Raw genomic sequence first — 27,062 nt, forward strand, 5'->3', positions numbered from 1 at the left:
AGCATTTCCTCAAGACTTCCATTTCAAGACGGGTCGCAGCATCCTGCTTGCAACACTGCTACTGCGTGGAGATTTTCGCTTGAAGGCGTCTTCAATCTCATTCAACGATCGGCCCTTGGTCTCCGGCATGAACAGGGCACACACAATGGCAGTCAAGATAGAGCAACCTCCAAACAAAAAGTATGCTCCATAGCTGCTTTTTGACAGGAGAATTGGTGTTGTCAATGCAACCAAGAAATTTGCCGCCCAATTGCTACCATGGGCCAAGCTGGTCGCTGACGCTCGTGTACGCTGGGGCTGAATCTCAGCCGCATAAATCTTGATACCAACTCCCCAAGTCAGGGAATAGATCACGGCAAATATGTAAATGGTCACTATGACGACCCAGCGCCCGGCTCCAACGGAGCCGTGCACAGTCCCCGATGCGTAAAGGGCGCCGATTAAGAACATTGTGATGCTGAGTGCAACGCCGCCATAAATTGTACTGGCTCGACGGCCCCATTGGTCAGCCCAGATCAATGCAGGGATGGTGACGCCGAAGATGACTAGTGCCGAGACTCCAGATGCGAGGAAGCTTGCTTCTGATGATGCTAGACCGGCTTGTTGGAATAGCAAAGGGGCATACTAGTATCCTGTCAATGATGTGTCAGGGCTGAATCTAGTTGAAATAGACTTACGTATAGAACCCCGTCAATTCCACTCAATTGTTGCATCCCCATCATGAATACTGCAAGACCAGTGCGTGAACGAACATCGCGAGAGAAAAGATCCAGAAGCGCGTGTCTTGGCTTTGCTTGTACCTGAATTTCTGCCATGCGGGTGACATTCGTCCCTTTCTCGTGTACCTCTTCGGGGGATGAAACGGCATTTTCGAGTTCAATCTCCACCTTCTCCCGCTCTGCTTGACTGACGCCTAGGTAGTTCCAAGCCTCGGTCGCTTCTCCCTCGCGACCATGTATAGTCAACCAGCGAGGTGAGGGGGGAAGAAAGAAGAGCGAGACCATTGAAAGGGTCATGGACAACGAGGCGAGCACAATAAATGGTGTGCGCCATGACATGGAGCTTTGAATTCCGGAGGTACCGTAGCACGTAAAGAAGCCAGTGACAAGCCCAAGGGTGATAAGCAGCTGAGGTCCTGTTGTGAATGTCCCCCTGACTCTTGTTGGTGAGATTTCACAAATGTATCTAACAGTGTCGAAGTCAGTAAATTTCATTTGACTCGATGGTCTCACGGGCACATCATACACAACCAAAGTCCCGAGAAACAGACCCTCGCCCACACCCTCGACAACCCTACCAACAATGAACATGGCAAGGTGAACTGCAGCTGCTTCTATCGCAGCGCCAACCCCAAATACGAATACACCGATGCTGATGCCCTTGGACCTCCCAAACTTGTCTGCTAAAAAGCCAGCAAAGAATGAAGAAATTGCAGCTGGGATCAAGATAGACGACACGATGAGACCATGAATCGTAGCTGATTGACTTCCCCCAAACTGTGCAACAAAGTCCTTCATGTCGGTGACAGGCCCGATGATGCCTGTGTCCATACTATTTGCAGATGAGCTTCCTTGCTGAACAGGATCTCAAGTGAAGATACGATACACACCCAAATAACAGCCCATTCAGGGAGCAAATAAAACTTGCTGGCACATATCGTGGCATTTTTTGCAATCGCTTGATAGGAGACAGTGCCATTGTCACAGCGGCTCGGGCCTTACCGGTGGAAGTGGTTCTTCAACGCGAAGAGTCCTACTGGCTCGAAACTTTTCGCTAGATCCAAGATCGAGATTGAGGACCCTTGTCAGAAATTCAAACTGAGCAGAACGTCAGTATACGATGACAAAAAAAATTCTTCATCGGAAGCCTGAACCCGTCAGCCCCTCCTCCATCACATGTAAGCTGCTCCACTATAGCTTATCGACGGGTAAATGCCGGGTAAATGATCTGCACGGGAAGTCTGCCCGTCTGTACAGTATGTATTAGACCCCTATGGAGTAAAGACAATTGCAAAATTTCACAAGAAACGCGCCATATTACATACACAAAAGTGTTCAAATCCCCGAGCATAACATCATAAACAAACATCACCAGCTGAACCAATACTTTCAACACGAATTCCCAATTTGGTCATCTTCTTAATATCGATGATGCATCGTCCATCAAAGAGCCATTTCGGCGTACTCATGCTTTCTGCAATACTCTCCCAGTCGACCTGCTGCTTGGGAAGAGCGTCGCTGAGCTTGCGATCTGTGATCTCCTTGCCGTTCTCGCGTTGGCAATCCGGGCAGTCAGCAGCGCAGTTAGGCTCGTCATTGAGCCTTTCTTGGAGGTAGACCAGGGAAGCACTATCTTTCATGCCACCGATGTTTGAAACAATACCCTCTTGCAAATCCTTTGAAGGTTCATTTTGTTGCTCTTGCGGAGGAGCGACAACGGCAGACTCAGTGTTTCGGAATTCGTCAAACTCGGTCACAATCAGAATTGCATTCGATGATTCACATGCTTCGTATGCATTGTGATAGACTTTGACTGCTCCGCCATCATCTCTCAAAGCTGGAGGACCATATCCATGTAGCTGACGGATCTCGCTTTCAATCACGTAAGGATTGCAGCAGGGGTCAAAGATAGCAATCTCGCCGGGGTTCTCATCAAGCAAAGTCTTGATAATTTCAAGAGCAGGTGCTTCACGAGTGTCTGATGTGTTCTTCTTGAAAGCGTAGCCCAGTAAAGTGATCTTCTTACCAACCAGTGTGTTGTTGAGGCACTTGATGACACGACTGGTAAATCGGTCACGCTGGTACTCATTCATAGTCACGACCTGGCGCCAATAGGCTCCAACTTCCTTGAGACCCAGAGACTCCGCAAGGTAAACGAGACTGAGGACATCCTTCTTGAAACAGCTGCCGCCGAATCCGATTCCAGCACGGAGGAATTTGTCGCCCACGCGGGAGTCCATGCCGATAGATGCAGAGACCTCATTGATCTCGGCTCCAGTGGCTTCGCAAATCGCCGAAATACTGTTGATACTACTTAGTCGCTGGGCAAGCATTGAGTTTGCCACAAGCTTCGCCAGCTCAGATGACCAGATGTTAGTAGTGATGATGCGAGATCGGTCAACGAATCCAGCATACACCCCAGCCAGTGTTTCCGCTGCGACTTGACCATCCTTGGTGGTTGACGAGCCGATAATCACTCGGTCCGGGTGCAAGAGGTCTTGTATGGCGGTACCGGCTGCCAGAAATTCCGGGTTGGACAGAATCTCGAAATGTGCTTTACGTCGACGAACACCAATCTGCGCGAAAAATGTCAACTGTCAGCTTATCTTGCATCGTGCGTTTAATGCGCGGGATGTGTATGACGTGTATGACGTACCATTTCCTGTATCATCTGAGCCGTTCTGCAAGGGACTGTGGATTTCTCCACAATGATCGCACCACTTCGGGCGTGTTGTACAACATCTGCGGCCACGGCCTCGAATGCTGTCATATCTGTTGCGCTACCGGCACCAGATCCACGCATCTTGGTTGGCGTGTTCACCGCAATTATGACAATATCGGATTCCCGAATACACTCTGCCACGTTCGCTGAGAAAAACAGATTCGGTGCCCGGAAGGTTGAGGCAGGCGACGATTGTGAGTTGACATGTTCGGAGTCATCGTTGGAAGATGGCACTGTGTTTTCTGGAGCTTGTGACAGCCCATCTCGTGAGATCCGGACGATTTCTGCGAGACCGGGCTCGTAGATAGGCAAGTGTCGGGAGTTCCATCGTCGAATGCGCCGCTCATCTTTGTCTACGACGGTGACTCGAATGTGGGGGTTTTTCAATGCAAGCACGGCAGCGGTTGGTCCACCTGTTGGTGGTCAGTATTACTCTGCAGGTAATATGTCGGCCCAAGAGGGTACAGCGAAAGGGCGCACTTACCGACATATCCGGCCCCGACGCAACAAATGCTGCGCACCGGTCGCGCAAATATCGAGGTATCCAAGTCACTTTCATCTCCAGTAGTCTTTGTGCCAGGTGAATTGGCATCGGATTTGTCTGTGCCGCCATTAAGACTTCCTTCTGGGGTTGTGGGTACAGTGGACTCAGTTGAGAGGATAGTCTCAGAGTCAAGCTCCGGGCTGGTAAGGGAAGACATTGTTGCAAGATGTAGCCTCAGCCCGAATGAAAAAAACCGAAATTATTTCACACCTTGGGAGATACCTCCAGAATTCAGGGGAGTCCTTTGTCAGTTGAAAGATCTGATCAAGACCGGAAGACTCAACCCGGATGCATGGCTGCTTATTGCTAATTATGGTGCCTCGTCCCGCCAAGGCAATTGGTTACCTGTCATAGGCAAGTGAAATCGAACCGGAAAGTAGCATGTCCCTTTCGATATTCATAGATCGGCCATCATGTGGAATACCACTACGGAGTAACTTGGGTGGTATTGATACAGCTGATCCCTGGGTAATCAATACATGCGTACGAAGTACACTCCGTACTCAGCGATCTATGCAGCCGTGCTGTTTGGTCAGCCCCTTGCTGCTTGCTCGTGCAGGACCGGCTTAGCCACGTAATCAATCAAGTTCACCTGGGCACCTGGGCAGGGGATCTGTCAGGTATTCCGGACGGAGAAGCAAACATTATTATTTGTATTTCATGAAAACGACGTTGCACAAACACTGATTGAACAAGAACCTCTCAGCTACAGAGTAATTGGTGTCAGTCTACGAAGTATGAGGTAAATTACTCCGTAGATGATAGTACTAACAGTTCAAGCACATTTCATGCTGCTCTTGATTTCGAGTCCATTCCTTAGTTTTGCGAACCGCTAAGTAGATTTAAGACACAATGTATGCTTGTAATACCGATACGATACTAGCTCAACGAGGCTGAACCCAACCGAGCCGGCTTGGCGTCCACGGTCCGTTGAGCGAATCCCGAGGCTTCATTTGTACATGTGCCCTAGTCCAATACGCCAATACATCCAATTTATCCTGCGAATGCTGGCTCATTTGTATTCTTTTTGTTTTCGCATTCTACTCCGTACCTATGCCCCTCTCTCATCCGCTCCGCCCTTAAACTCAGACTAGACTTTGAACACTGCCCCTAATCTACTCCGTATTTTGAACCCCATATGTCCTCCTATATACGACTTCTTGGCGAGATACGATAGCTCTTGGATCTCCATCAGCCCTACTCAATGGGTGGGTCTTTCTTGATCTCATTTCTGCTTTCGTCGCCCATTGGCCTCGGTTTGGATGGTAAGGCGGACGCATGAAAGTGGCCGAGACTTGGAGAGGAAAAGGGGCGGATACGACTTGGTCCTGTTCTGAGTTGCACATACGGAGTACCCTTGGCTGTCAGCAGAGGGAGTGGAAGTGTCTCGTGTCTCCTATATCCGGTCTTGGCTGCAAGTCCAGCCAGCTGTTCCACTGTCAGCCATTTGCACTCTTCACTAGCCCAGGGGAAGAGTTCCCTTTTGTACGCTTCGACCAGAGGCGTCATGATGCTGTTTACCAGTCGCTGGCACTGGGCCATCCTAGCTGGCTTTGTCGTCGTCGCCTTGGTCACTCTCTTTCAAAGTCATTCTCCGATCGGAGAAAGCACGCCTTTATCCGTGTCAACGGACGACGTGAGATCTTGCCTTTCTTTTTGCTTTCGATCTCTTTCGCGTTGTATTCATAGAATCTCGTGGCTAACTGGAAATAGACAACTTTGCTCAACAAGGGAGACTCACGTGTCACAGACCTCCCCGAGAAAGAAAGCATCTCAAAAACTTCTAAATTTCACCTACTCATCCCTGCAAATGGGCCGCACCTTCAGCTGTGCAGAGCGGTTGTATCATCAACCGTTTTAGGCTATCCAATCCCTGTTTTCAACGGTTGGAATAAGACCGGGGATTTGGATGCTTCTGTCACCCATCTTGCTAAAGTACGCAATGTGATGCGCTATCTTGACAGCTTGGAATCTGCCTCCGACGATGATCTGGTTTTAATGATCGATGGCTACGATGTGGTATTCCAACTACCCGCCGATGTATTGATTCAGCGATACTTCTCTGTAATCGAAAAAGCAAACGCCAAAATTGCAGCACGATTTGGCGAAGACTCGGTTTATGCTTTCAATCGGGACAATGCTCCACGGCAAACTATTCTATTCGGTCCCGAGAAGATCTGCTACCCGGTAGACTGGAACCGACCCGGCTGCTGGGCCATTCCGGACATCGACATGCCTGCCGGCGCATTTGGACCCGACGACGGACAACTCAGTCACAATCTACCCAAGTGGCTCAATTCTGGAACTATCATGGGTCCAGTTGGCGATATGAGAGAATTGTTCGCTGCCACTTTGAAACGTATCAAAGACACCTACGACCCAACTCATGAATTCAGCGACTCGGATCAGAGATACATGAGCGATATTTGGGGCGAACAAGAATTTTGGCGATCAGTGGACCTACATAACAACTATTTCCATGATGACATAGATCCGAAGAAAGTTGCACCAGAAGGCGAGCCCGATCAGATCATCCCGACAAGGGAGGCCGATCAAAAAACGGAATTTCACGTCGGCATTGACTATACCTCCGGGCTATTCCAGACCCGTGTCGGTTCTGATCACGTTCTGGAGCATATCGCTTTCGATAAGAGCACATCGAAGGGAATTGGTCTCTGGACCTTGACATCCGAGAACAAAATCGAGGCCTCCAATTTCCAGCCCTTTGAGATTTATTTACCTGCCAACGTCGTCTCCTCCCTAACGCGACTCATGAAGTCAATTGCTCCTCTTCTCAAGTCCGACCCTCACAATGCAGTGACGAAATTGCTATTGGGCACAAACCTTGTGACCAAGAATGTCTATGGTTTGTTCCACTGCATCGGCGAAAAGACTTATCTCGATGACTTGTGGTATCGACTCTGGTTCCAGGAGCACGCCAAGCCTCTTCTGGAGACTAGAGTCAAATCGGCGAAAGAAAGCGATGTTATTTCCAGCTCCCCGATTGATGGAAGGAGGTGGGTTATTGCTCACAACTATCCATCGGAGTCTGGGCCAAGCGAGCAATTAGCTGGTGCTTGGATGGACATGGATAACGAGTGGATTGGTTGGGAAGATCTTTGCGAACCATTTGAAAAGGACATATTTGGTGATCGACCAGAGAAGCGCTAATTTTTCTTTTTTCTTTTTCTTTTTACCTTTGCGACGGCGCATTTACTCTAGGTTTGTTGCTTTTGTGTTGAAATAATTGTACATATTTCTTGTTCACTCATACCACGGACCTAATTGTTTCCATCCTTATAGACTATTGTCAATGATTGAACTCTATTTACACTTCTTGTGTCCCGAGGTCTATGCAAGATGATCGAATGGAGGAAAAGTGAAAGAGAAGTGAAATCAATACACGAATGGCTTTAACACCAATTCCAAGGTTCCTAACGCTCGACAACAACCGCCAACTCCGGGTATCAATCCTTGCAATCTAGCTTCTGTCGTCGCTTCATGGACTTCCATTCAACAAGTCCAGCCCCAATGAACGAGAGGAGGGCAGCCGCAACAGACACATAGAAGGTCTGTGTGATGGCAATGTTATAGGCGTAAAGCACGGATGGTAAAACATCCTTCGGTACTTGCTGTGCCAAATGTGAAACTCCGGCTTCGATCAAGGCCTTTGGACTGGCCTTGGGTGCAAACTTTGTTATACTTGCCACCAAGCGGTTTTCAAACACATTCTGAGCAATTGATATGAACATGGCGCCGCTCAAGCTCTGGGCAAAAGTAATTATGGCAATGCCGATCGGTATATCATGCACTGGGAGTACAGTTTGCAGTGCATTGATGCACTGTTGGAACCCAACTCCCGCGCCGAGGCCAAGGATCACTTGGTATCCGATCCACTGAAGGGTTCCGCTTTCCACTGTAAACGTCGTGCACATACCGGAGCCAATTGTGAGGAAGGCGCTTCCTGCGTACATGAGCGGAGTATAATATCCCACGAAATTTACCAGAACTCCACCCAGTGCAGAGAAGACAATCATTGACACCACCATCGGTAGATTGTTAATACCGGACTGTGAAGCGGTATCCTCCTTAACAGCCTGGAACCAAATTGGGAGCTATACACAAGTCAGCTGCGAGATACCAATGTTACCCAAACAACTCACATAATATCCAAAGACAAAAAAGGATCCTCCAAGGAATATGGCGTGGACCACTGCTCCGAGCACGTTGCGGTTTTTGAGCAGACGAGGTGGGACTGTAGCATCATCCTGTTTCCAAACTTGGATAATCCCCCACATGGAGCCAAAAACTCCGAATAGAACAAACACGATGATTACACGAACATCATCCCAATGGTACTTAGTCCCTCCCCACTGTAGTCCCAACAGGAGACACACAATTGCGGGAACAAACGTCGCGATCCCCAGTGGGTCCATCCGTTTGAGTTGTTTCAGTTTGCCGATCTTAAGTATGGTCTTCGCTTTCGAATCATCAAAGAATAACAAAATGACGAAGCCAGTTAGAATGCCAAAAGGCAAGTTGATCCAGAAGCACCATCTCCAACTAGCATGATCGGTCAAGAGGCCACCGATTCTGGAATGAGTTAGTTTGCGCCACGCAGGTCCCATGTTGAAGAAGACCTACAATGGTCCTGTGATTGTCGCAATCCCACTTGTGCTCCCAATTATCCCGAAATAAAGCGCGCGACGATGAAGAGGCACACTGTTTGCGAGAACCAGCAAAGCCCCCGGGGACAGCCCGCCTGATCCAACACCAGCAATCGCTCGGCCGAAAATTAACCCATTCGACGACGGTGTGACTGCGCATATCACGGATCCTAACTCAAACAAGGCAAGCGCGATCAAATATGTCCACTTCGTTGAATAATACGTATAAATCTTGCCGAAAGGTAAAGTGACTGCGCAAGTTGTCAAGAGGTAGGCGCTGGCATACCAGGAAATGTCACCGAGGGAGTGAAATTGTTCGGTTATCTTTGGCACGGCGGTGGAAAGAATTGTGTTGTCCTGTATAATCAATCTCTGTATTAGCTTCTGGCCGTATGCAACACGAAATCATGCTTTGGTGCTTACCAGCGCAATACAAAATGATTGGAAGCACAACCCTATCAAAATCGGAACAAGCTTTGAGGTTGGCGGGTAATCTTGCTTTTCATCCTCGTCGCCCAAGTCCGACCCTGTCTCTTTCAGGGGAATATCATCTCGATCCACAGAGACATCGTCTCGATAGTCTCTCAAATTTGATTTGTCGGCCATGAACCCAAATTGATTTCCCCCAGTTTTGTATTCAACTGCGGGAGATCATGAGAGTTGAGATTTTGTAATTCATTCACACCGGAGTGAGAAAGGTGTCGGTGATTTGAGAAAGGATCTTGATACTGTCTGAGTCTGTATTTCTTCCACTAGCGTGGAGGATGAGCTACTTCAAAAAAGACATGGCGAACATACAACCTAAATCAAGGTATACACCCCTTGTTCGAGAGGTTATCTCAGTAGGTTACATACTGTGATGAAAGGGGCCACATACGTACGAGTGCTTTGTTGAGTGCTGTCAAAAGTCCACATTCCTGCGGACGATTGGCATGCCGTCGGAGTTTCTATGAAATAATGACCTAGCACTCTTACATATGCAGTGCCTCAATTCGGATAAGACTCGGTCTTATTGATTGTATGGATATTTGCCTTCACTGACTTAGATTGTCGATTAGTTAGCTCAATGATTTAGTACACTCTTTGCTGTTCTGAATGTCAGTTGGCTAAAGCCGATCTACCGGAAGGTTGGTCCCAAGACCCTGCATTCCAAAGATTGCAACCTCATCCCCAAAACACATGCAATCCAGTGAGCCGGTTTCTTCGAGGTGCCTGTTCGTTTTTGTTGATTGGTTTGAGCTTGCTAATTACAGTATGACTTGGGATCATTGCGTCATTTGATAAAATCATGAGGTACACCGATCCATCTCAATCGAGTCCCACCTGGTAGAACTTTGGAAGCTTGATATGCGATTCAATCGGTATGTGCAGAGGCCAGATCTCCTGGTTGTTAGCTCATTACGCGTGTGATCTTCCAAGGTTTGGTAACTAGGTCTCTATGTATTGATAATCCGTGTATAGCATGGCGTCATGAGCCTGTGCGACCTTTCCATGATAGACTGATATGCGCATATTTCGAACGGAACAACTCCAGCTATCTTCAACAAGAGATGACGATTCAGATTGGGGCTTGCGTGTTTAGTATACACCCAGTCTTCAAGTTCCAGGGGCTTAAATCGTAGATATGCACCGAACAAGGCTGAGAAGCATGTGTAATTGGTAATGACCACTACGCCAAGGATTCATGACATCCATGAATGTATTGAAAGGGTGGAACCTTGGGGATCAGGGGCGAGCTCCCGGAGGTTATGTGTAAATCCCCGGTACCAATGGGCAGGTAGATCTTGCGAGAATTCGGGTCCATCAACAAGGTTTGTGGGTGACCTTGGCACCTTGCTATATAATATCCCGAGGAATGCACGTTGGTCTCCTTCGGGTCCAGTGTTCTTGCAATTTAATTATATAATGCATATACCTAAATGGATGTTGGAGGCCTCGTGCCTTGAACAAAGTGATACTCGTAGGCTAAGCGCCTCAGGGCTAGAAAATAAATATGGGTATATGAATATCTTGGTACTTCTTCTCGGTCATACACTCGTGCGTAGGCTTGTGTAGAAAAACATTTTACGTGACGTTTGAAGACATTTAGGGGCACTGTCTTAGTGTTTGGATGGCTTTTCCGGTATCAGATGGAGAACCTCTCCACCTGGGAATACAACGAACGCGACAACCTATTTCTGATTCAATCGCCTCTTTTTCTCGGTACTTTAAACATTCATAGTCCCTGTTCTGAGATCTAGTGTCTGCACCATCACATAATCAGGATTATTACACTACGCAGAAATATGTCCAGGGGTCATAATATCTGACCCAGGCTCCTGGTGAAGGTACGTCAGCGTACGGAGTAACTATTCGATCCAAAATAATCACATGAGACGACTGAGCAGTGACATCAAGCTCTAGTTGATATTATGCGTGTTATTGGCTATCAGTGAATTTGGCCCCCTAAATTTTGACGAATGGAGGTCACTTTCCTCTGACCACAACACCCAAGGCGCCCGTTGAGGATGTACCCGTTACGACGCGCCCGATTCAAAACTTAGCTCGATGGTCATACCACGCCAAGCTTACGCTTCACAAGACACGGAAGCACGCGCCAGGGGTCATGGCACTTTGGCCCTTTGTGCGATCTGCGCGCCATGGCTGTGTGAAAACTCTATACCCTGCTCCCAATGATTTCAGCGGCGATCGGGAAGTGCCACGCGAAACTTTGGAGCAAGGAAGTAGGTGTGGTGTGGATTCCACGAAAAAGATGGTTAGGCTATAACGAGAGTGTTATGCAGTAGCCACACAAGCGTCAGTACGGGGTACCTACGGAGTGCAACGCGACCAGAACGCGGGTTACCGCGTAGACCGGAACTGCCTCATGGGGAAGTTTGTCGTGCCTATCCCCCGGGATTCGGTCGCAGCCGTGGAGAGTAGGGATGTGGAGCAAGTGGCTTCGTCTAGTGCGGGTTTGCTTGACTCAAGGAAATCAAGTTCGGGTTTTCGGAGGGTGCGGAGTGCCGAAGTGAAGGCCCGTTGGGGTTCCATGGCACAGCAGAAACAAGAGTCATCTACATCTTGGCTCGTCCAAAACTTCAAAGACTACTCCGTGCGCGGTACGGAGTACAGCGTACAGTGTACACGATTTGGGATGAAAAATGTAGTGACTCAAAAAAGCCTAGGCTCGATAACACACGCCAAGCCACTGGTAACTTCGGCCTCGGATGTTTACCGGCCAGGCGCCCAGTTGAGAAGTTCAGGGGCAAAGGAAAATTCCGAAAAGAAGCAACCACATTTATAGGTGGGTTCCGTACCGATGTGCTCGACTGGTCTTTACAAAAATAACATTGATTCTACACTCCAAGAGATTTACAAAATTCTACGGAGTACAGAGTTGAGAGAAAGGGGCAAGTCAAAATTGGCATAGCATTGGCACTTTATTGGCTTTGCATTGGCATTATATTGGCGTTGTCCAAGAAGGCTTCGAAAGACATAAGCTCTAGATCGACTCTTGGACAAAGCACTCCTTCCAGTATCCCCGGATCGCTCGAGACCCGGTTTTCTCTCACGCGGGGGAGTTTCCACTTTGACACTGAGATCTGACAGGCTGGAGAGGAGATCGGCGGGCGCCCTGAGCCTGAATGGGCCCGTCCGGAAGTCCACTAACTGATTCTGGCGAAGCCGGCACATTGATGCCTTTGCCCGACATGAGGCTTGGCGCGAGTCGCGTTGTATCTGTCTCTTTCGGTGTCGGAGGCTTGTATTGGAGGGTCGTGGGGCTTGAATGTCCGTGCAACCAGAAATGACGGAGAGGCTGCCAGTGATGATCTGACCCTGCTTTTTAGCCTGGTAGTATTGGAGAAGGTGGGCCCTTCTCACTCAATGTTTTCCAGATCTCTCAAATCACATTGGATTTCAGTGCAGCGGCTCGGCTGCAAGAGGTAGAAGGTGATCCCCAAGAGTTCCCTAATCCCAGAAGAGCCTTGGCCGCCTGGGGTTGGTTTAAAACCTCCCGATTCCCCCGCGTGGACGATCCTCCGCTCTCTTGAATTTCACATTTCACTCTGATCTGGCTGACACTTTGACATACTGAAGATATATAGAGGGGGTTTCCGCTGTCGCCAAGATGCAGACCAAACGCTTCCTCGGTCTAAATGGCACACAGCTACAGGTCGCCATCGGCTTCCTGGCCGGCATGGACTTTTTGCTGTTTGGTTATGATCAGGGTGTCACAGGTGGACTATTGACACTTGAATCCTTTAACAAATATTTCCCCGAGATCAACACGTTGGAATCGTATACCGAGGGCTGGAGTTCAGCAGCGAAAAGCAACCAGTCCACACGACAAGGAATCACCGTTGCAGCATACAATCTGGGATGTTTTGCAGGCTCAATCCCCACAATCTGGATCGGAAATATCTTGGGTCGTCGCAAGGCTATCTTTGTCGGCTCGTTTATCATGTGCATCGGTGCGATTCTGCAATGCACGTCCTACGGCCTGGCGCAGTTCATTGTTGGCAGATTGGTCACTGGCTTTGGTAAAGCTAACTGGAAAATATCATCGAATACCCTGCTAAAGCATACCCTAGGAAATGGAATCAATACTTCTACAGTCCCTACTTGGCAGTCCGGTACGCCTAGTCCCACGCTCCCATTTGCTTTCCTTATACCCGCGGACATGGATCACTTTCCAGTTATTTTGCAAATGCCAGAGTGAATCAACATAACGCGCAATATCGACAGATGCTAACTTGAAATAGAATGCTGCAAGTCCCACCGTCGAGGCCAGATGGTCATGATCGAAGGTGCTATGATTACTTGTGGTATCACAATCAGTTACTGGATCGACTTCGGCTTGATGTTCGCCGACCCCAACGAGGTCGCGTGGAGATTCCCACTAGCGTTCCAGATCTTCTTCGCCGCAATCATCCTCGGCTTCGTCATGTTCCTTCCCGAGTCTCCCAGGTGGCTGATCTTGAAGGGTCGTGAGGAAGAAGCGAAGGAAGTTCTTGCTTGTTTGATGGGCGACGATACCGATGAGCTGTTCATCGAAACCGAGTTCACCGCTATCAAAGCTACGGTGCTTGAGATGGCAACAGGCTCTTTCCGAGACATGTTCACTATGGGCGAGGACCGACACTTCCACCGCACTATGTTGGCATATGTCAATCAGATGTTCCAGCAGATCTCTGGTATCAACTTGATCACTTATTATATTCCGACCCTTTTGGAGAGCCAAGTTGGCTTGGATGCTACAACTTCACGTCTTATTGCCGCTTGCAATGGCACTGAATACTTCATTGCTTCCTGGGTGGCGGTTTTCACTGTCGAGAAGTTCGGCCGCCGATCACTTATGCTGTTTGGTGCTGTTGGAATGTCGATATCAATGGCAGTCCTTGCGATCGCGGATAGTATTTCTGCAAGCCACAAACAGACTCCTACGGGTGTTAAAGCTGGTATCGCTCAGACCGTTTTCTTGTTTGTGTTCAACACATTCTTCGCCGTTGGTTGGCTAGGAATGACCTGGTTGTATCCTGCCGAGATTGTTCCATTGAAAATTCGTGCCCCAGCCAACGCCTTATCCACTTCTTCTAATTGGATCTGGAACTTCATGGTCGTCATGATCACTCCGGTTGCCTTCGAGAGTATTGGTTACAAAACATATGTGATCTTTGCCGTCATGTGAGTTTTCTTTGATTAATTGCTAGCTTTCCATGTGCTAACCAGACCTAGCAATGCCGCAATTGTGCCCGTGGTCTACTTCTTCTTCCCTGAAACCACCATGCGCTCACTGGAGGAAATGGATCGCATCTTCCGAAAAACTACTAGTGTCTTCAACGTGGTTTCGCTGGCTCGGTCAGAGCCCCATATGTATGGATCGAACGGTGAACTCCTGCGTACTCTGGACGATGTCGAAGACGACGCCGTCCGTCGCGCCAGTATCTTGAACAAAGAGAGCAAGTATCAGCACCAAGCCAATACTCAACATGCAGAGAAACACAGCGATGGAGACACGAGCGAAGAGAGATGAACGCCATTTCCAAAGTTGTGAGCGGTGTATAGCCTTTCTTCTATTTGTTTCAACACTGGTTTTTATTTCCCAGGTAAGGTCTGTCTTCTATTGTCTTATACTACCATGTCGACCGTTGCAGAGTATTGCCTTCTATATAACGATGAAATATACCATTTCCAACCCTAGTCATATGATACGCTAAGCCGAATATGATTGCTGCTGTATTCAAAAGACTTACTCCGTACTGCACCTATCAGTTACCATACTAGGATTACTGACCTAGGAGGCTCCTCCGGGCCCAGACACGAGAGATCCTCAATACGATGCGGGTACGTACTCTTACAGATCATGTCGCCAATTCGCTCGAAATATCCTCTTTATGCGCGATTCCAAGCCTCCACCCCCCATTACCGATAAAATAATTCCTTTAACAAGAAAGCATGTATCAGAAAGAGACCGCCATGATCCAAAATCAGTTGCATCATTCGCGTGATATAGTGCTGTACGTTTCCTATCCCACATTCAGTCGCCACGGATCAAGACCCCTCTGTATCTCATTCTTCCCTCCTTAAGTGTCTCCATCGCCTTCTCAATTCCATTCTGACTCAACGGAAAGGTCATCACAATAGGCCTGATACGGTGACGGGCAGCAAACTGCAACATCTCGCGTTGGCTACCTCGAGCTGCGGGCAGACTGCCTTGGATTCGCAAACCTTTCATAACCAGGGGCAGATAGGGGAACTTCATCTCATCCATATCTACCGTAAGAGCATATATCACTCCTCCCGGGGCCATAATTTGGAAAATAGCTTCCCAATTCTGCTGCTTGGCTGATGTAACAAGGAGGTGATCCAAAGGCTCCATCGCAGGAGGGGAATCCGTGAAATTATAGAACTCGGTGGCCCCGAGAGCCAACGCTTCATCCCGTTTAGACTGCGTTCCCGATAACACTGCCACTTGACAGCCCATTTTTGCAGCGAACTGAATGGCGAGATGTCCTAGTCCACCCACTCCAATCACACCAACACGCTCGGTCGGGGCAACTTTGAATTTGTGCAATGGCGAAAACACTGCACTTCCGGCACACATCAAGGGAGCTGCATCGGCACTAGATATTTCATCCGGGATTTTGTAGAGAAAGTCTTCGGGCCAGATGGCCGCCTGAGCAAAGGATCCTTGATCGGCGTTGGACTCGCCATAGATCTTTCGTTGGTCGCAGTATAGTTCCTCGCCACGCAGACAATACTTGCATTGACGACAACTACCATGTCCATAACCCCAGCCCACACGGTCTCCTCTGTTTACACGAAAGTCAGTTAAGGGATAATCAATATCAATGCGCATAGCGAAAAACAAATTGAAAGATAAACAGTAGAAAGATAAATGCAAGCCTACATATTGAGAGACGCAACTTTGGTGCCGATTGCTTCGACAACCCCGGCCCCTTCGTGTCCAAGGACAATGTTGGCATGCCTGTAATGCTCGTCGGTTCCACAAAGACCGGAATGAGTGATTCGGACGAGGACTTCATTCTCAGCAGGGTTGGAATATTGAAATTGACGTTCCACAATCTTCCCATTCTCAGAGCCTTTGAAAACAGTAAACTCCGGCATGTTAGAATGGGTTGATAAAAACTCTTACTTAAAAACAACGATAAATTGCTACGTAGGCGAAATTATTTAATTACGATGAGAACTTAGGCATTGCGCAGTTATATCCAATAATATGATGCCCAGCGGTGACGGATAAGAAAATATAGAACTGAACGTTGTTCTCAAATTGACCAATCACATCAACGCCCCGCTTGGTAACTTTCTCGATGCTCTCCAGGGCTTGCGTCTTAACGGAGCCGCCATGGTATCAGCCAATCATATTCGGACTCGTCCGGCGCTAGGCTAAATGCTATCGGCTCTTAAAGCTAGCTCCCCGCCTGATTTGCCAATTCTAAATCATGCTATGAAACATATCGTCATCGTGGATGAGGTTTGCGCCGACAATTTCGTCGTCGATTATCCTATGCATGGTCCCCGTCGTGGTAAAGAAGCGGCCAAGAAAATGCTACTTGAGTTTCGAGAGGTAAGAGAACAGGACAAATTCCCAAGAGACAGACTTAATCAGGCCTAATCTTTTCATGGTCAACAGGCGTTCCCGGGTATTTCCTTCCACGCCTACAAATTCCCCCTCATTGCTGAGGGAGACTACGTGGTAGGCCGCTGGATTGGGGGTGGCAAGCACACCGGCCGTGAATTCGACGACCTTGCAGTTGGCAAGCTCGGCCAGCCAAATACCGGAAAGGAGGTCTATTTCTCCGGAACAACCATTTTCACATTGCAGAATGGAAAAATTGTGGATGAGATTGGCGAAGAGCAAGCCCTGACAGCTCTGCAGCAGCTAGGGTTAGTTGCTCCTCCTAACCCAGGCAAAGAGGTCAAGTACGATGCAGAGGGAAATCATGTTTGAGATAAAGAGAGATCTTTGGGATGAATTGGTCTTCACGATGTCTTGCCAATAGTTGACAGTGGTAATCCGCTTTCTACCCGTCTCAATTGAGTATTTTGTCCATGATATGAGATTTTCAGTATGATGCTGTAACAAGTACGCAATGAGTAGCCCTGCAACACTGCCTAGGCGTAATATCGGTGTAAGTACGCCGAGGCCAGGAAGGAAATTCTCTTAGTTTGATTTGGGAGCTATAACTTCCAGGCCCAGCCTGTGCATAATGAGGCAATTTGGCGCAGAAAGTAAAACCCGCATACGCTGCATGCAACACCAGGCGTGAGAGTCCATGATTTGCGACAGAGGAAAATCGTCTTTCCAAAGTTGTCCAATCAAACGAATGTTCAACAATCTCTTTTCAGGCAGTATTAGTAGTCAGTAAAACAGTCTCAGCAAACCATAGGCTGAAACACTTTCTCTCGTTATTCGTAAAGATGGTAGTGCTATTGCAATGGTATCTATACAGCACTATAGTGATAGTTGTCCAAAGTCTATCGTCAATCTATACCACCTCTTGGTGATCAGCACCGATAGCCTCCTTTTTAGGGCCATCCTCCTTTCGGCGCTCGACCTCTTCCCCAAAGAGATCTCCGATTTTGTGAGTTTGCCATGGCTTGACGTCTGTTTCAAACACCAAGTCAATCTCTTCAAGCGACCTTCCTACAGTCTCCGGGTACATGAGGAACACATGGAAGGTCATGACGCAACAGAAGACACCAAAGATAATATAAGTCTTCCACTGGATGTTGTGGAAGGCGGGGGCCACGAAGTACGCCAGGGCAAAGTTGAAAATCCAGTTTGTCGCAGCCGAAACACCGACACCTTTGGCTCGGTATTTCAATGGGAAGACCTCTGATGCGTAAACCCACGCAGTTGGAGCCTGAAATTGTTAGTGGCAGGTTTCTTTTGCAGATGTAGTAGAGGAAGTAGTGACGTACCCAAGTAAGACCATAAATTCCGGTGAAGATATATGAAAAGGCAATGACTGCCATGCCGGAACTGCCTTTGATCTCCCAGGTCAAGTTGTAGTCACCATTCACATTCGATACGGGATTGCCTCGGCTGGCCATGACACCAGCGATAATGAAGTGTACTACCATGCAGGTGACCGACCCAATAAGGAGAAGGTTTCTTCGGCCGACACGATCGATGAAGGGGAGCATGACTCCAGTGGTCACCAAGAAGATCACATATTGGATGGCAGAGGACCACAACGTTGTGTTACCAGACTAGTTATGACGGTAAGTAAAAAGTTCCCAAGTTGAAGTTTGAGGCATGTACTTACCAGGCCCGCCATCTCAAAGATGTACACGACGTAGTACATGGCAACGTTGCCTCCCAGCAGCTGCTGCCACATTTGCACACTCATGCCACACATGGTTCGCTTCCAAACGCGAGGTCCAAACAGGGCCAAGAAAGAAACATCCTGAGACTCGTGAGCAACACGCACTGCCTCTTGAACCTCCTCAAATTCGACCTGCACAGCCGGGTCATGACGATCACCGTTGGCATGAATGATTGCCAAAGTATCCAGAGCCTCCTCCCAGCGCTCCTTTGAAGCGAGCCAACGCGGGGACTCTGGGAAAAAGAACAAGGCGATAAATAGGATAAGACCGGGGACGGCCTGCACACCCCAGCAGATTCGGAACGCAGCTGGCCCGGACACACCAACCACGCAGCCATATGCAATCAAGTACATGATCAGGATACCCCATTCGATCGCCCATTGTTGAATACCGACCACACGACCGCGGATCCGGGCGGGTGCCAACTCCGATAAGTAGACACAAACTTGTGAAGATGTCACACCAACTGCCAGTCCACTGACAACACGACCGGCGACCAGGTGCGCGACATTTTGAGCGCTACATTGGACCATAGCGCCCACAATCCAGACGAGAGATGCAACCATCAATGCGTAACGACGGCCGAGAATATCCGACAGCCAACCCGCTGCAATCGAGCCGGCGAATGAGCCAGCGGACATTGATGCTGTGATCTGTGAAGGAATGTCAGTCTCAAAGCCACAACAACCAGCCGAAATCACGTACGCCACCTTGAAGGTTGGAATTTGGGGAGCCGAAGTAATCTTTATATGTGTCGACGCCAATCCAAGCACTCATTGAGCTTGAATTTGGGTCAGTAAAAGATCTCTCAATGTTGAAACGGTGAACACCAACCTCACATCGAACCCAAATAGAGCACCACCGATGGTGCCAAACGCGGCAAGCACTTTGAGATGTTAGTTACATCGATCTTCAATCCTGGAAGCTCAACAAACCGTAGATGTTAGTTATGGTATACATGATTGCAGTTGGACCATGAGGTTATCGAAAAGCCGGGCTTGCGGCATGGCGTTTTATAAGTACCATCGGATCCACTGGTCAATGCGTGAAGTTCGACACCAGGGAAGATCGCATGGTACGACTTCGGGCCCGGGGGTTTCACCCCGGAGCGGGAAAGATCAACGGGGCTCGAATGCGGAGGAGAGAGGAGAAATCCCGGGGCACAAAAGTCGGGGGTGGACACGGCGTCATTGGCGGGCCTGGTGCCTCAACGAGCCAGTCGGGGCATTCGAATGGCGGCCGAAGCCGGTCTCTTTTAACCGAGACCTTTAATTATCCGCGCGAATATCAATGATAATCCTTCTAGCCGAATGTCCTGGATAATTCATCCCCGAGACCAGTTGCATTTTGCCTATTCTCGTTTGTTTGTCTCACTCTCCTTCAAAAAAACACGAAATCGGGCCGTTTCGCACGGATCGGCATACCGACGTCATGCATTAGAATCTGGGAATGAAAATTACGAGGTTCAAAAGTAGATCTTGTGGTACTCCGGCTTGTTCTCTCTCTCCCCCTCCCTCTCTACCTACTATCCCTAATACCATGCTGGCGAAGAACAAGCGGGTGTCATCGTGAGCTCGGGATGTTCCACCACTTGTTATCAAACGGAGACATCGTATCCGTGCTCGGCGTAACGCCATATGCAGGCTGCCTTGGAGGGAACTCCCGATCCCCTTTCGTGAACTTCAGGAACTGCTAAACTCCTCATTCAATGCCTTTGGTTCATGTGCTGAATTCCGCGCTGGGTCGGCTTCTAGTGATCGGTTTAAATTTCGGTGCGCCATGAACGAGTTAAAATACGCCATTGCCGTCAATTTCGGGCCATGGCGCTATCTTTGAGATGGTGGCGTTTTCCATGGACCAGAATCAGCAGCCACATCTTTAACACAGAAAATGATTGCGAGAGGCAATCTCGCTCATTTACTTGCAAGTGACATTGACAAGGTCGGGTAATTGATAAGGTTACATGTGACCCTATGACCACCGGGTTATTACCCTTCTGAACCTCCATTCGGCTGCTTGGGCCAGAAAGCTGGACAACGTTGGAATATTTGTAAATTAGTCCTCATACTCACTCAAATCACTCGCCCCCAATTCTACTTCTTGTTTCAATGTGGAGGCGGGGGGCATTTGTTGGCATTCTCAGGGGTTTTAAGTAGTAGTACGACTTGATGTAAACATCTCGAGCTGGCACCTGGGCACAGTCTCTCAGATTTCGAATAAGAAACCCTGATTGGATCATCGTCATAAAATGGGTTAAATGTCATCGTGATGGCGCTTACTGTGATCTCAAACAGCCGCATCGTCAAGACAACATGATATGAAATTCCTTGTTGGGTGACCATTCTGAGCTCAGTTCAAAAAGAGACCCACGGTGGGAGCGCGCTCGCCTACGTCTAGCCGATTTTCTCTCTCAGTGGCCTACCAATTCATCCCCACAAATAAACGAGATGTGGAGACGAATAACAATGCGGGGATTCCTCCAAGGTTGCGGCGATTTCCGATGTATAGTTCAACACCACAAACCCAACGACCGCGACTTCTCTATGGTCTTCCCATATTCCAAAAACTCGCTACTGTCACCCGCTATTTATCATTATCATGTTTGAATAACGTTGCGCATAATTTCAAGGGCTTTGAATTGGCATTTAACATACTCAAGGGGGCGGGTGTCGTGAGGAATGTAGAGAATGTTAGCGAAATCCCCGTCGCGTCTCGTTGCGAATAAATCCACACGTGGATTTGGTGTTTATACGTGGCTACCCACACATGTTACTCATGGCCTTTGAATGAAATCACTGATCTTAGTTGGACCAGCAGCAATTTCATCACCAATACATAACTCGGTGACCTGAGCACATGAGTTGCACAAGGTGACGAGGAAGGCGTTGGATTCTAGGAAGAGGTGTGACTGCTGTCAGAGCCTAAAGAGCTCCGTGTTAAAACAATCCCTGAGATTGCGTTAAGTTCAACTGCATCATGGGACCCAAGCTGTTGGTCTTTACCCTCTTACTCGGCAATTCTCTATGTTCCGTTGGGAATACCGAGGAAGTCACAAACGATGACTATTTCTTCGGACAGTCACCACCAGTGTATCCAAGCCGTCGGTATCTCTGTTTCTGTCTTGCCTGGCGTCCGCTGACCATCGAGTTGATCAGCTGAGGGCACTGGGGCCGGGCGATGGGAATCAGCATATCAAAGGGCAAAAGATTTTGTCGCGCAACTCACTCCAGAGGAAAAAGTAGGCTTCACAGCCGGCACGTCAATTGAAAATGGCTGCTCAGGAAATATTGCGCCCATCGAACGTCTCGGGTTTCCTGGCTATTGCCTGGCAGATGCAAGCAACGGACTGGTGCGATACTCAGCCTCACATGATATCAGAGCCCTATGCTGATGGCAGACAGAGAGGAACGGACTATGTGAGCAGCTGGCCCAGTGGAATTCACGTCGGAGCTAGGTACGGTCACTCTTCTGTGCGACTGTTCAGAGGTACTAAGAGCATATCAACAGCTGGAATAAGGACTTAACGAGAAATCGAGGAGCTCATATGGGCGCCGAGTTCCGCAGAAAGGGTGTCAACCTCTTACTAGGGCCCGTCGTTGGACCTCTTGGTCGCGTTGTCGAGGGCGGTCGAAACTGGGAAGGATTCTCAACTGATCCGTATCTGACTGGAGCGCTTGCTTATGAAACTGTTGTTGGCGTGCAGTCTTCAGGAGTCGGGGCCTCTACGAAAGTGAGTCCTTCAATTGACTTTGAATAGATTTTGTGCTCAGATCACTAGCATTTCATTGCGAACGAGCAAGAGACAAACCGGAACCCGGAAACGAATCACCTGCACCAAGATATCGCGGCTGTCTCTTCAAATATTGACGACAAAACCATGCACGAGCTTTATCTCTGGCCATTTCAAGATGCTGTCTTAGCTGGCAGTGTATCGATCATGTGCTCTTATCAGCGAATCAATAACTCATACGGTTGTCAGAACAGCAAGACCCTCAACGGGCTGCTCAAGATAGAGCTTGGGTTTCAAGGTATGAAGTCCTTTGGACCGGAAATTGCTCAAGCTGACATCTGCAAGGGTACGTTGTCACAGACTGGGGTGCGCAACATGCTGGGATTGCTGCGGCCAATGCCGGTTTGGACATGATGATGCCGGCGACCGAGACTTGGGGTGGTAACTTGACAATCGCGATCAACAATGGATCGATGGAGGCCTCCAGGTTAGATGATATGGCAACCCGGTGTGTCCGAGAATAATCCTGAGCTTCACTTAATATACTAACTTGAGTTGAGCATAATGGCCACATGGTTCCAGCTCGATCAAGCCAAAAATATCCCACACCCAGGGATCGGCATGCCAGCTGATGTCAACGCACCACACCAGAAGGTGATGGGGAAGAATGCAGAGTCGAGGGACACCTTGCTTCAAGGAGCTATTGAAGGTCATGTACTTGTTAAAAACACAAACTCGACACTACCACTGAAAACGCCTGACCTGATTTCTGTGTTTGGATACGACGCCTCGGGACCTGATCTCCTAGGTGTTGCAATTCCACCTACCTCGGGCACTGCCATGGTACAAAACAGCACGTTGTACGTCGGCGGAGGCTCGGGCACCAACTCAGCTGCATACCTAGACAGCCCAATTGATGCAATTCAACGCCAGGCCTACTCAGATGGCAGCTCTGTTTTGTGGAACTTCTATTCTCAGAATCCCGATATCAACCCCACATCTGACGTTTGTTTGGTCTTCGTCAACAGCTACGCAAGCGAGGGCTCTGATCGGCCCGGACTCAGCGACGATTACACCGATACCTTGATAACGAACGTGGCTAGCAAGTGTTCCAACACAGTGGTTGTCATCCACAATGCAGGTGTCCGCATTGTCGAAAACTGGATAGAAAACGAGAACGTTACGGCAGTGATACTGGCACATTTGCCTGGTCAAGATTCAGGTCGTGCTGTGGTCGATCTCTTATATGGCCGAGCCAACCCATCCGGTAAACTACCATACACAGTCGCCAAGAATTCGAAAGACTACGGAGATTTATTGCATTCGTCTAAGTCCGATGGCAAATACTGGCGCTTTCCACAGTCTGACTTCACTGAGAGTCAATTTATTGACTACCGCGCATTTGACTTGAAAAACATTACACCTCGCTTTGAATTTGGTTTCGGCATGTCCTACACAACTTTCAACTACACGGGTCTGCAGGTGCAGAAAACAAACCAAGCTTTCTCTATTTATCCCCCTGCGGAGCCTATTGTGGAGGGAGGTAACCCGCATCTGTGGGATCACTTGTTTGAAGTCTCTACTTCCGTGCACAATTCGGGCTTGGTGGACGGAGCTGAGGTGGCACAACTGTACGTTGGCATTCCCAATGGTCCTATTCGCCAGCTGCGAGGGTTCGAAAAGGTCTTCTTGTCCAGTAGAAGTACTGCAGAGGTTACATTCTCGTTGACACGCAGAGACCTGAGTAGTTGGGATGTCAACGCCCAGCAATGGGCTCTTCAGCGTGGTGAATATCACATTTGGATTGGCCATTCGAGTCGAAACTTGCCAATACACGCCTCGCTGACGATCTAAAGCTCTAGCTTTCCAATGTTCTTGCCTTCAGGTAGGTATCAGACGGAATGGTTGTGTGCAGGCCCTAGTATGTCCAAAGTTTGACTACTACTTCTTTACTTGAGACCTGGGATGGGAACGAGTTTATTTTTTGGATTTTTTTTTTTTCATGTCCATTCTATGAGATCTAATTTATATCTCTATGGTTTGTGTCCACAAGCACATTAGAAAAATACACCAGAAGAAAATACATCACACGTAAGTCCGAAATTTACAGCTTGCTCTTCGCAGGCTCGTTCTTGAGCAAGGCCGAGTTCCAGGGGTAAGGGTCGAACGTCAGATCGTTGACGGGGTTCTCCTGGCTAGCCCGACGGAAGAGATCCTCGTAGACCTTTCCATCGTAGCGACCGAGACTGCTGTCAAGCTGCCAGTCGGGGATGGCCCATGCGTCGACCAAGCGAACGGCATGAGGACGAATGTCATCGAGGAGCTTCATCACGGCAGTAGTGCGGGTCAGAGTAATCTGGCGGACGGTGACGGCACCAGAGGCGAAGAACTCGGCGGCTTCGCGCTCCAGAGTGTGCAGGGAGAAGAGGCGGAAGAGCTTGTGCATCAGACCCTTGGTCTCAGGGTCCAATGAGGCGGCGAGTTGTGGGGAAGAGACAGCTTCGTAGAAGTTCTTGACGACAAGGTATTGGGAGTGGGCGGTCGACAGGCGCCAGAAGTCAACCAGGAGGCTGTTCCAGGAGCGCTGCTCGGCGTCACGGTGCTTGAGGGCCTCGAAGGTCAAGTGAGCGGTACGCCAGGCGAAGGCGTCCACGATGTCCTTGTCTTCTTCGAGCACGTCGAAGGACGCTCCCTTATCACGTCGGTCGAGGTATGCCTGGAGGATGCGGCTGGTATCATTGCCAGCCGACTTGCCGGCTAGGACTCCACGGGCGGATTTCAGAAGCTAGATTAAAGGTTAGTTGGGACAAAATCAAGTACGGGTGTAGGAGCAACATACATAACGGGCAACCTGCTGGGTCAGCATGTAGTTGTCACCTTCCCAGGTGAGGGTGGGGAGATAATCGGAGTACCAGGGACCAATGCCGCTGTAGCTGCTGTATCCGTGGCCACCGCATGCACGACGGCAAATCTCCAAACCTTCACCGGCAGTGGTACTGGCGAGGGCCTTGAGACCACAGGAGGTGGCATGCAGGTCAGCGAGCAGGTTGGCACCGGCACGAAGCTCCTCGGGGCCAGCGCCACGAGAGTCCTGGCCAGGAGAGTTGGCAGCCTTCATGCGGCTCTGGTTCTCTTCATACAAGCGCATCATACCGCGACCGGTAAAGTGTAGAGCGTACATAGAGGCCAACAGGGGCAAGAGGCGGACCTGCACCATCTTATAGTTGAGAACCTGGTTCTCTCCGGCGTGCGGTTCCGCGTCGCGGTCCTGGAACTGTCTGCGGACCGCACAGTAGCGGGTCGCGATGGTGACACCACGAGCGAGAACACCACCGGCCTGCAGAACGATGTTCGATCGCACCCAGGTCAAAGTACCAAAGACAAGCGAGGGCATTGCGGGCTTGGAATAGTGGTTTGTGGCCTTGTCAATTGACGAGAAGCGGGCGAGCATGTTAACATGGGGGATCTTGACGTTGTTGAACAGCAGGAAACCATTGTCCATAGTGCTGATGATGGCGTTAGCAGATTAATCTCACGATTTTGGAGATTTGATACTCACTTGTAGCCAAACTTAGGGCCAATATCGCCAACATAGACGTTGTCCAGGGGTTGGTGGGTTTCCAAGTCACGAACCTGGACAACGAAAGGGTGAGGACCAAAGTTCTTGCCATCAATGAACAGCTGAGCCATCACAACTGCGTGGTTGGCCGTGCGACCAAGTGATCCAATCCACCACTTGGAAGCTGTCAGTGTGGGGGAGTTGATAGTGAATGTCTTATCGTCGGAGTTCCAAGTGGCAGTGGTCTCGAGACCACGAACGTTGGATCCGTGACCCAGTTCCGTCTGGGCGTAGCAACCAATGATCTCATACTTCTGAGCGCGTTCGAGGAACAGCTTGTGCTGCTCGGGAGTTCCTTGTTCCCGGAGGGTCACCTATTCGGAAACCGGCGGTTAGCTGGAATTTGTCAAACTGATCGCAATCAACTTACCAGGAACATGCTGGCGTGTAGTCCATAAGGAGTCGGCTCGCCAATCAATTCATTGGCGGCGTGGAGCTCCTCCATGGACCATTTGTGCTGCTCCGCAAGCTGCTGGAGGCGCTTGGCCTTGCCGAGCGACCGCTGCAGGCGCTCGACACGGCCCAGTGTGTGGTTCTGTGACTTATCGAAGACCTTCTCGGGCTGGAGAAGAGCTAGGAGGTGCTCTTGGCGTTGCAGTGTCTGCTTAGTGTGGAGCAACTCAGATAGTCTCTCGACATTCACATTGGACTGTGCGCGCTCCTTTTGGAGGAGCTCGGAGCCTTGGGGGCCAGAGGGCTTGAGGGCCTTGACCCAATCAGGAGGAGGAGATGGCATGGTGAAGATGTGTTGATTGTGAAGAGGAACAGAACCCTGGTGCGGAATGGGGACAGTTATGAACCCCGGGGTAAAGGTGACGTTTCCCGTGGCCGAGGCTCTCGATTTGGAGAGAACCTCGGCTGAAATGTCGGCCAATCAGATAAGCGGGACGTTCCCCGATGGCCTTTCTCACCTTCGGCTTGTTGTATACTCTAGTCTACGACATATTTACGTATGTCTACCAAATACTACTGGATAATTTTGAACTCCTACATAGTACAAGATCCAAGATTTTCAGAAGCTCCCCACATGGTGTTGGGATATGGGGTAGCGGGTACCGGGGAACTAGCAGTGTGTTGATTACATCGGCTTTTCCAGTCCCGAGATCATCCAACATTTTTTGTTAACAAAAAGGCTTGAGGGGTCATGCGGCCCAGATTCCCTTGAGACATTCTAAGAGGCTGACCTGTGACCTCGGCTAGATGTAGGTGAGTTGTACGGAG

The 27,062-nt window shown here is 49.2% G+C and overlaps 11 protein-coding genes across 11 annotated transcripts; 4 read left to right on the plus strand and 7 right to left on the minus strand.

The window, feature by feature from the left end:
- Positions 1 to 9: 9 nt before the first annotated feature.
- On the minus strand, positions 10 to 1,550 carry N7506_011153 (putative MFS sugar transporter; the record flags this gene model as incomplete). The annotated part of the gene is made up of 2 exons (XM_056960446.1): positions 10 to 624; positions 678 to 1,550. 2 exons carry the CDS (start codon positions 1,548 to 1,550, stop codon positions 10 to 12), a joined length of 1,488 nt encoding a protein of 495 aa, XP_056806601.1.
- Positions 1,551 to 2,074: 524 nt separating this feature from the next.
- ugd1 (UDP-glucose dehydrogenase) lies at positions 2,075 to 4,142 on the minus strand (the record flags this gene model as incomplete). The annotated part of the gene is made up of 3 exons (XM_056960447.1): positions 2,075 to 3,295; positions 3,376 to 3,854; positions 3,926 to 4,142. 3 exons carry the CDS (start codon positions 4,140 to 4,142, stop codon positions 2,075 to 2,077), a joined length of 1,917 nt encoding a protein of 638 aa, XP_056806602.1.
- A 1,068-nt stretch (positions 4,143 to 5,210) lies between these two features.
- On the minus strand, positions 5,211 to 5,494 carry N7506_011155 (uncharacterized protein; the record flags this gene model as incomplete). The annotated part of the gene is made up of 2 exons (XM_056960448.1): positions 5,211 to 5,313; positions 5,334 to 5,494. 2 exons carry the CDS (start codon positions 5,492 to 5,494, stop codon positions 5,211 to 5,213), a joined length of 264 nt encoding a protein of 87 aa, XP_056806603.1.
- A 438-nt stretch (positions 5,495 to 5,932) lies between these two features.
- Positions 5,933 to 7,156, plus strand: N7506_011156 (glycosyltransferase domain-containing protein; the record flags this gene model as incomplete). The annotated part of the gene is made up of 1 exon (XM_056960449.1): positions 5,933 to 7,156. The coding sequence occupies one exon, from the start codon at positions 5,933 to 5,935 to the stop codon at positions 7,154 to 7,156; it is 1,224 nt and encodes a 407-aa protein (XP_056806604.1).
- Positions 7,157 to 7,452: 296 nt separating this feature from the next.
- Positions 7,453 to 9,258, minus strand: N7506_011157 (MDR family MFS transporter; the record flags this gene model as incomplete). The annotated part of the gene is made up of 4 exons (XM_056960450.1): positions 7,453 to 8,100; positions 8,149 to 8,578; positions 8,630 to 9,009; positions 9,076 to 9,258. 4 exons carry the CDS (start codon positions 9,256 to 9,258, stop codon positions 7,453 to 7,455), a joined length of 1,641 nt encoding a protein of 546 aa, XP_056806605.1.
- Positions 9,259 to 12,763: 3,505 nt separating this feature from the next.
- Positions 12,764 to 14,668, plus strand: N7506_011158 (uncharacterized protein; the record flags this gene model as incomplete). Its single annotated transcript, XM_056960451.1, has 3 exons — positions 12,764 to 13,268; positions 13,398 to 14,319; positions 14,371 to 14,668. 3 exons carry the CDS (start codon positions 12,764 to 12,766, stop codon positions 14,666 to 14,668), a joined length of 1,725 nt encoding a protein of 574 aa, XP_056806606.1.
- A 504-nt stretch (positions 14,669 to 15,172) lies between these two features.
- Positions 15,173 to 16,263, minus strand: N7506_011159 (NAD(P)-dependent alcohol dehydrogenase; the record flags this gene model as incomplete). The annotated part of the gene is made up of 2 exons (XM_056960452.1): positions 15,173 to 15,947; positions 16,046 to 16,263. The coding sequence occupies 2 exons, from the start codon at positions 16,261 to 16,263 to the stop codon at positions 15,173 to 15,175; spliced, it is 993 nt and encodes a 330-aa protein (XP_056806607.1).
- Positions 16,264 to 16,606: 343 nt separating this feature from the next.
- On the plus strand, positions 16,607 to 17,110 carry N7506_011160 (ester cyclase; the record flags this gene model as incomplete). The annotated part of the gene is made up of 2 exons (XM_056960453.1): positions 16,607 to 16,726; positions 16,793 to 17,110. The coding sequence occupies 2 exons, from the start codon at positions 16,607 to 16,609 to the stop codon at positions 17,108 to 17,110; spliced, it is 438 nt and encodes a 145-aa protein (XP_056806608.1).
- Positions 17,111 to 17,648: 538 nt separating this feature from the next.
- On the minus strand, positions 17,649 to 19,452 carry N7506_011161 (sugar porter family MFS transporter; the record flags this gene model as incomplete). The annotated part of the gene is made up of 6 exons (XM_056960454.1): positions 17,649 to 18,026; positions 18,085 to 18,375; positions 18,432 to 19,145; positions 19,198 to 19,273; positions 19,327 to 19,378; positions 19,428 to 19,452. The coding sequence occupies 6 exons, from the start codon at positions 19,450 to 19,452 to the stop codon at positions 17,649 to 17,651; spliced, it is 1,536 nt and encodes a 511-aa protein (XP_056806609.1).
- Positions 19,453 to 21,761: 2,309 nt separating this feature from the next.
- On the plus strand, positions 21,762 to 24,076 carry N7506_011162 (beta-glucosidase; the record flags this gene model as incomplete). Its single annotated transcript, XM_056960455.1, has 5 exons — positions 21,762 to 21,946; positions 22,000 to 22,222; positions 22,271 to 22,520; positions 22,568 to 22,730; positions 22,783 to 24,076. 5 exons carry the CDS (start codon positions 21,762 to 21,764, stop codon positions 24,074 to 24,076), a joined length of 2,115 nt encoding a protein of 704 aa, XP_056806610.1.
- Positions 24,077 to 24,326: 250 nt separating this feature from the next.
- On the minus strand, positions 24,327 to 26,577 carry N7506_011163 (uncharacterized protein; the record flags this gene model as incomplete). The annotated part of the gene is made up of 4 exons (XM_056960456.1): positions 24,327 to 25,007; positions 25,062 to 25,728; positions 25,782 to 26,155; positions 26,212 to 26,577. The coding sequence occupies 4 exons, from the start codon at positions 26,575 to 26,577 to the stop codon at positions 24,327 to 24,329; spliced, it is 2,088 nt and encodes a 695-aa protein (XP_056806611.1).
- Positions 26,578 to 27,062: the final 485 nt, after the last annotated feature.

Source organism: Penicillium brevicompactum (assembly GCF_028827555.1).
Source record: "Penicillium brevicompactum strain IBT 35665 chromosome Unknown utg000007l_segment0_segment0, whole genome shotgun sequence".
NCBI classification, from domain to species: Eukaryota; Fungi; Ascomycota; class Eurotiomycetes; order Eurotiales; family Aspergillaceae; genus Penicillium; species Penicillium brevicompactum.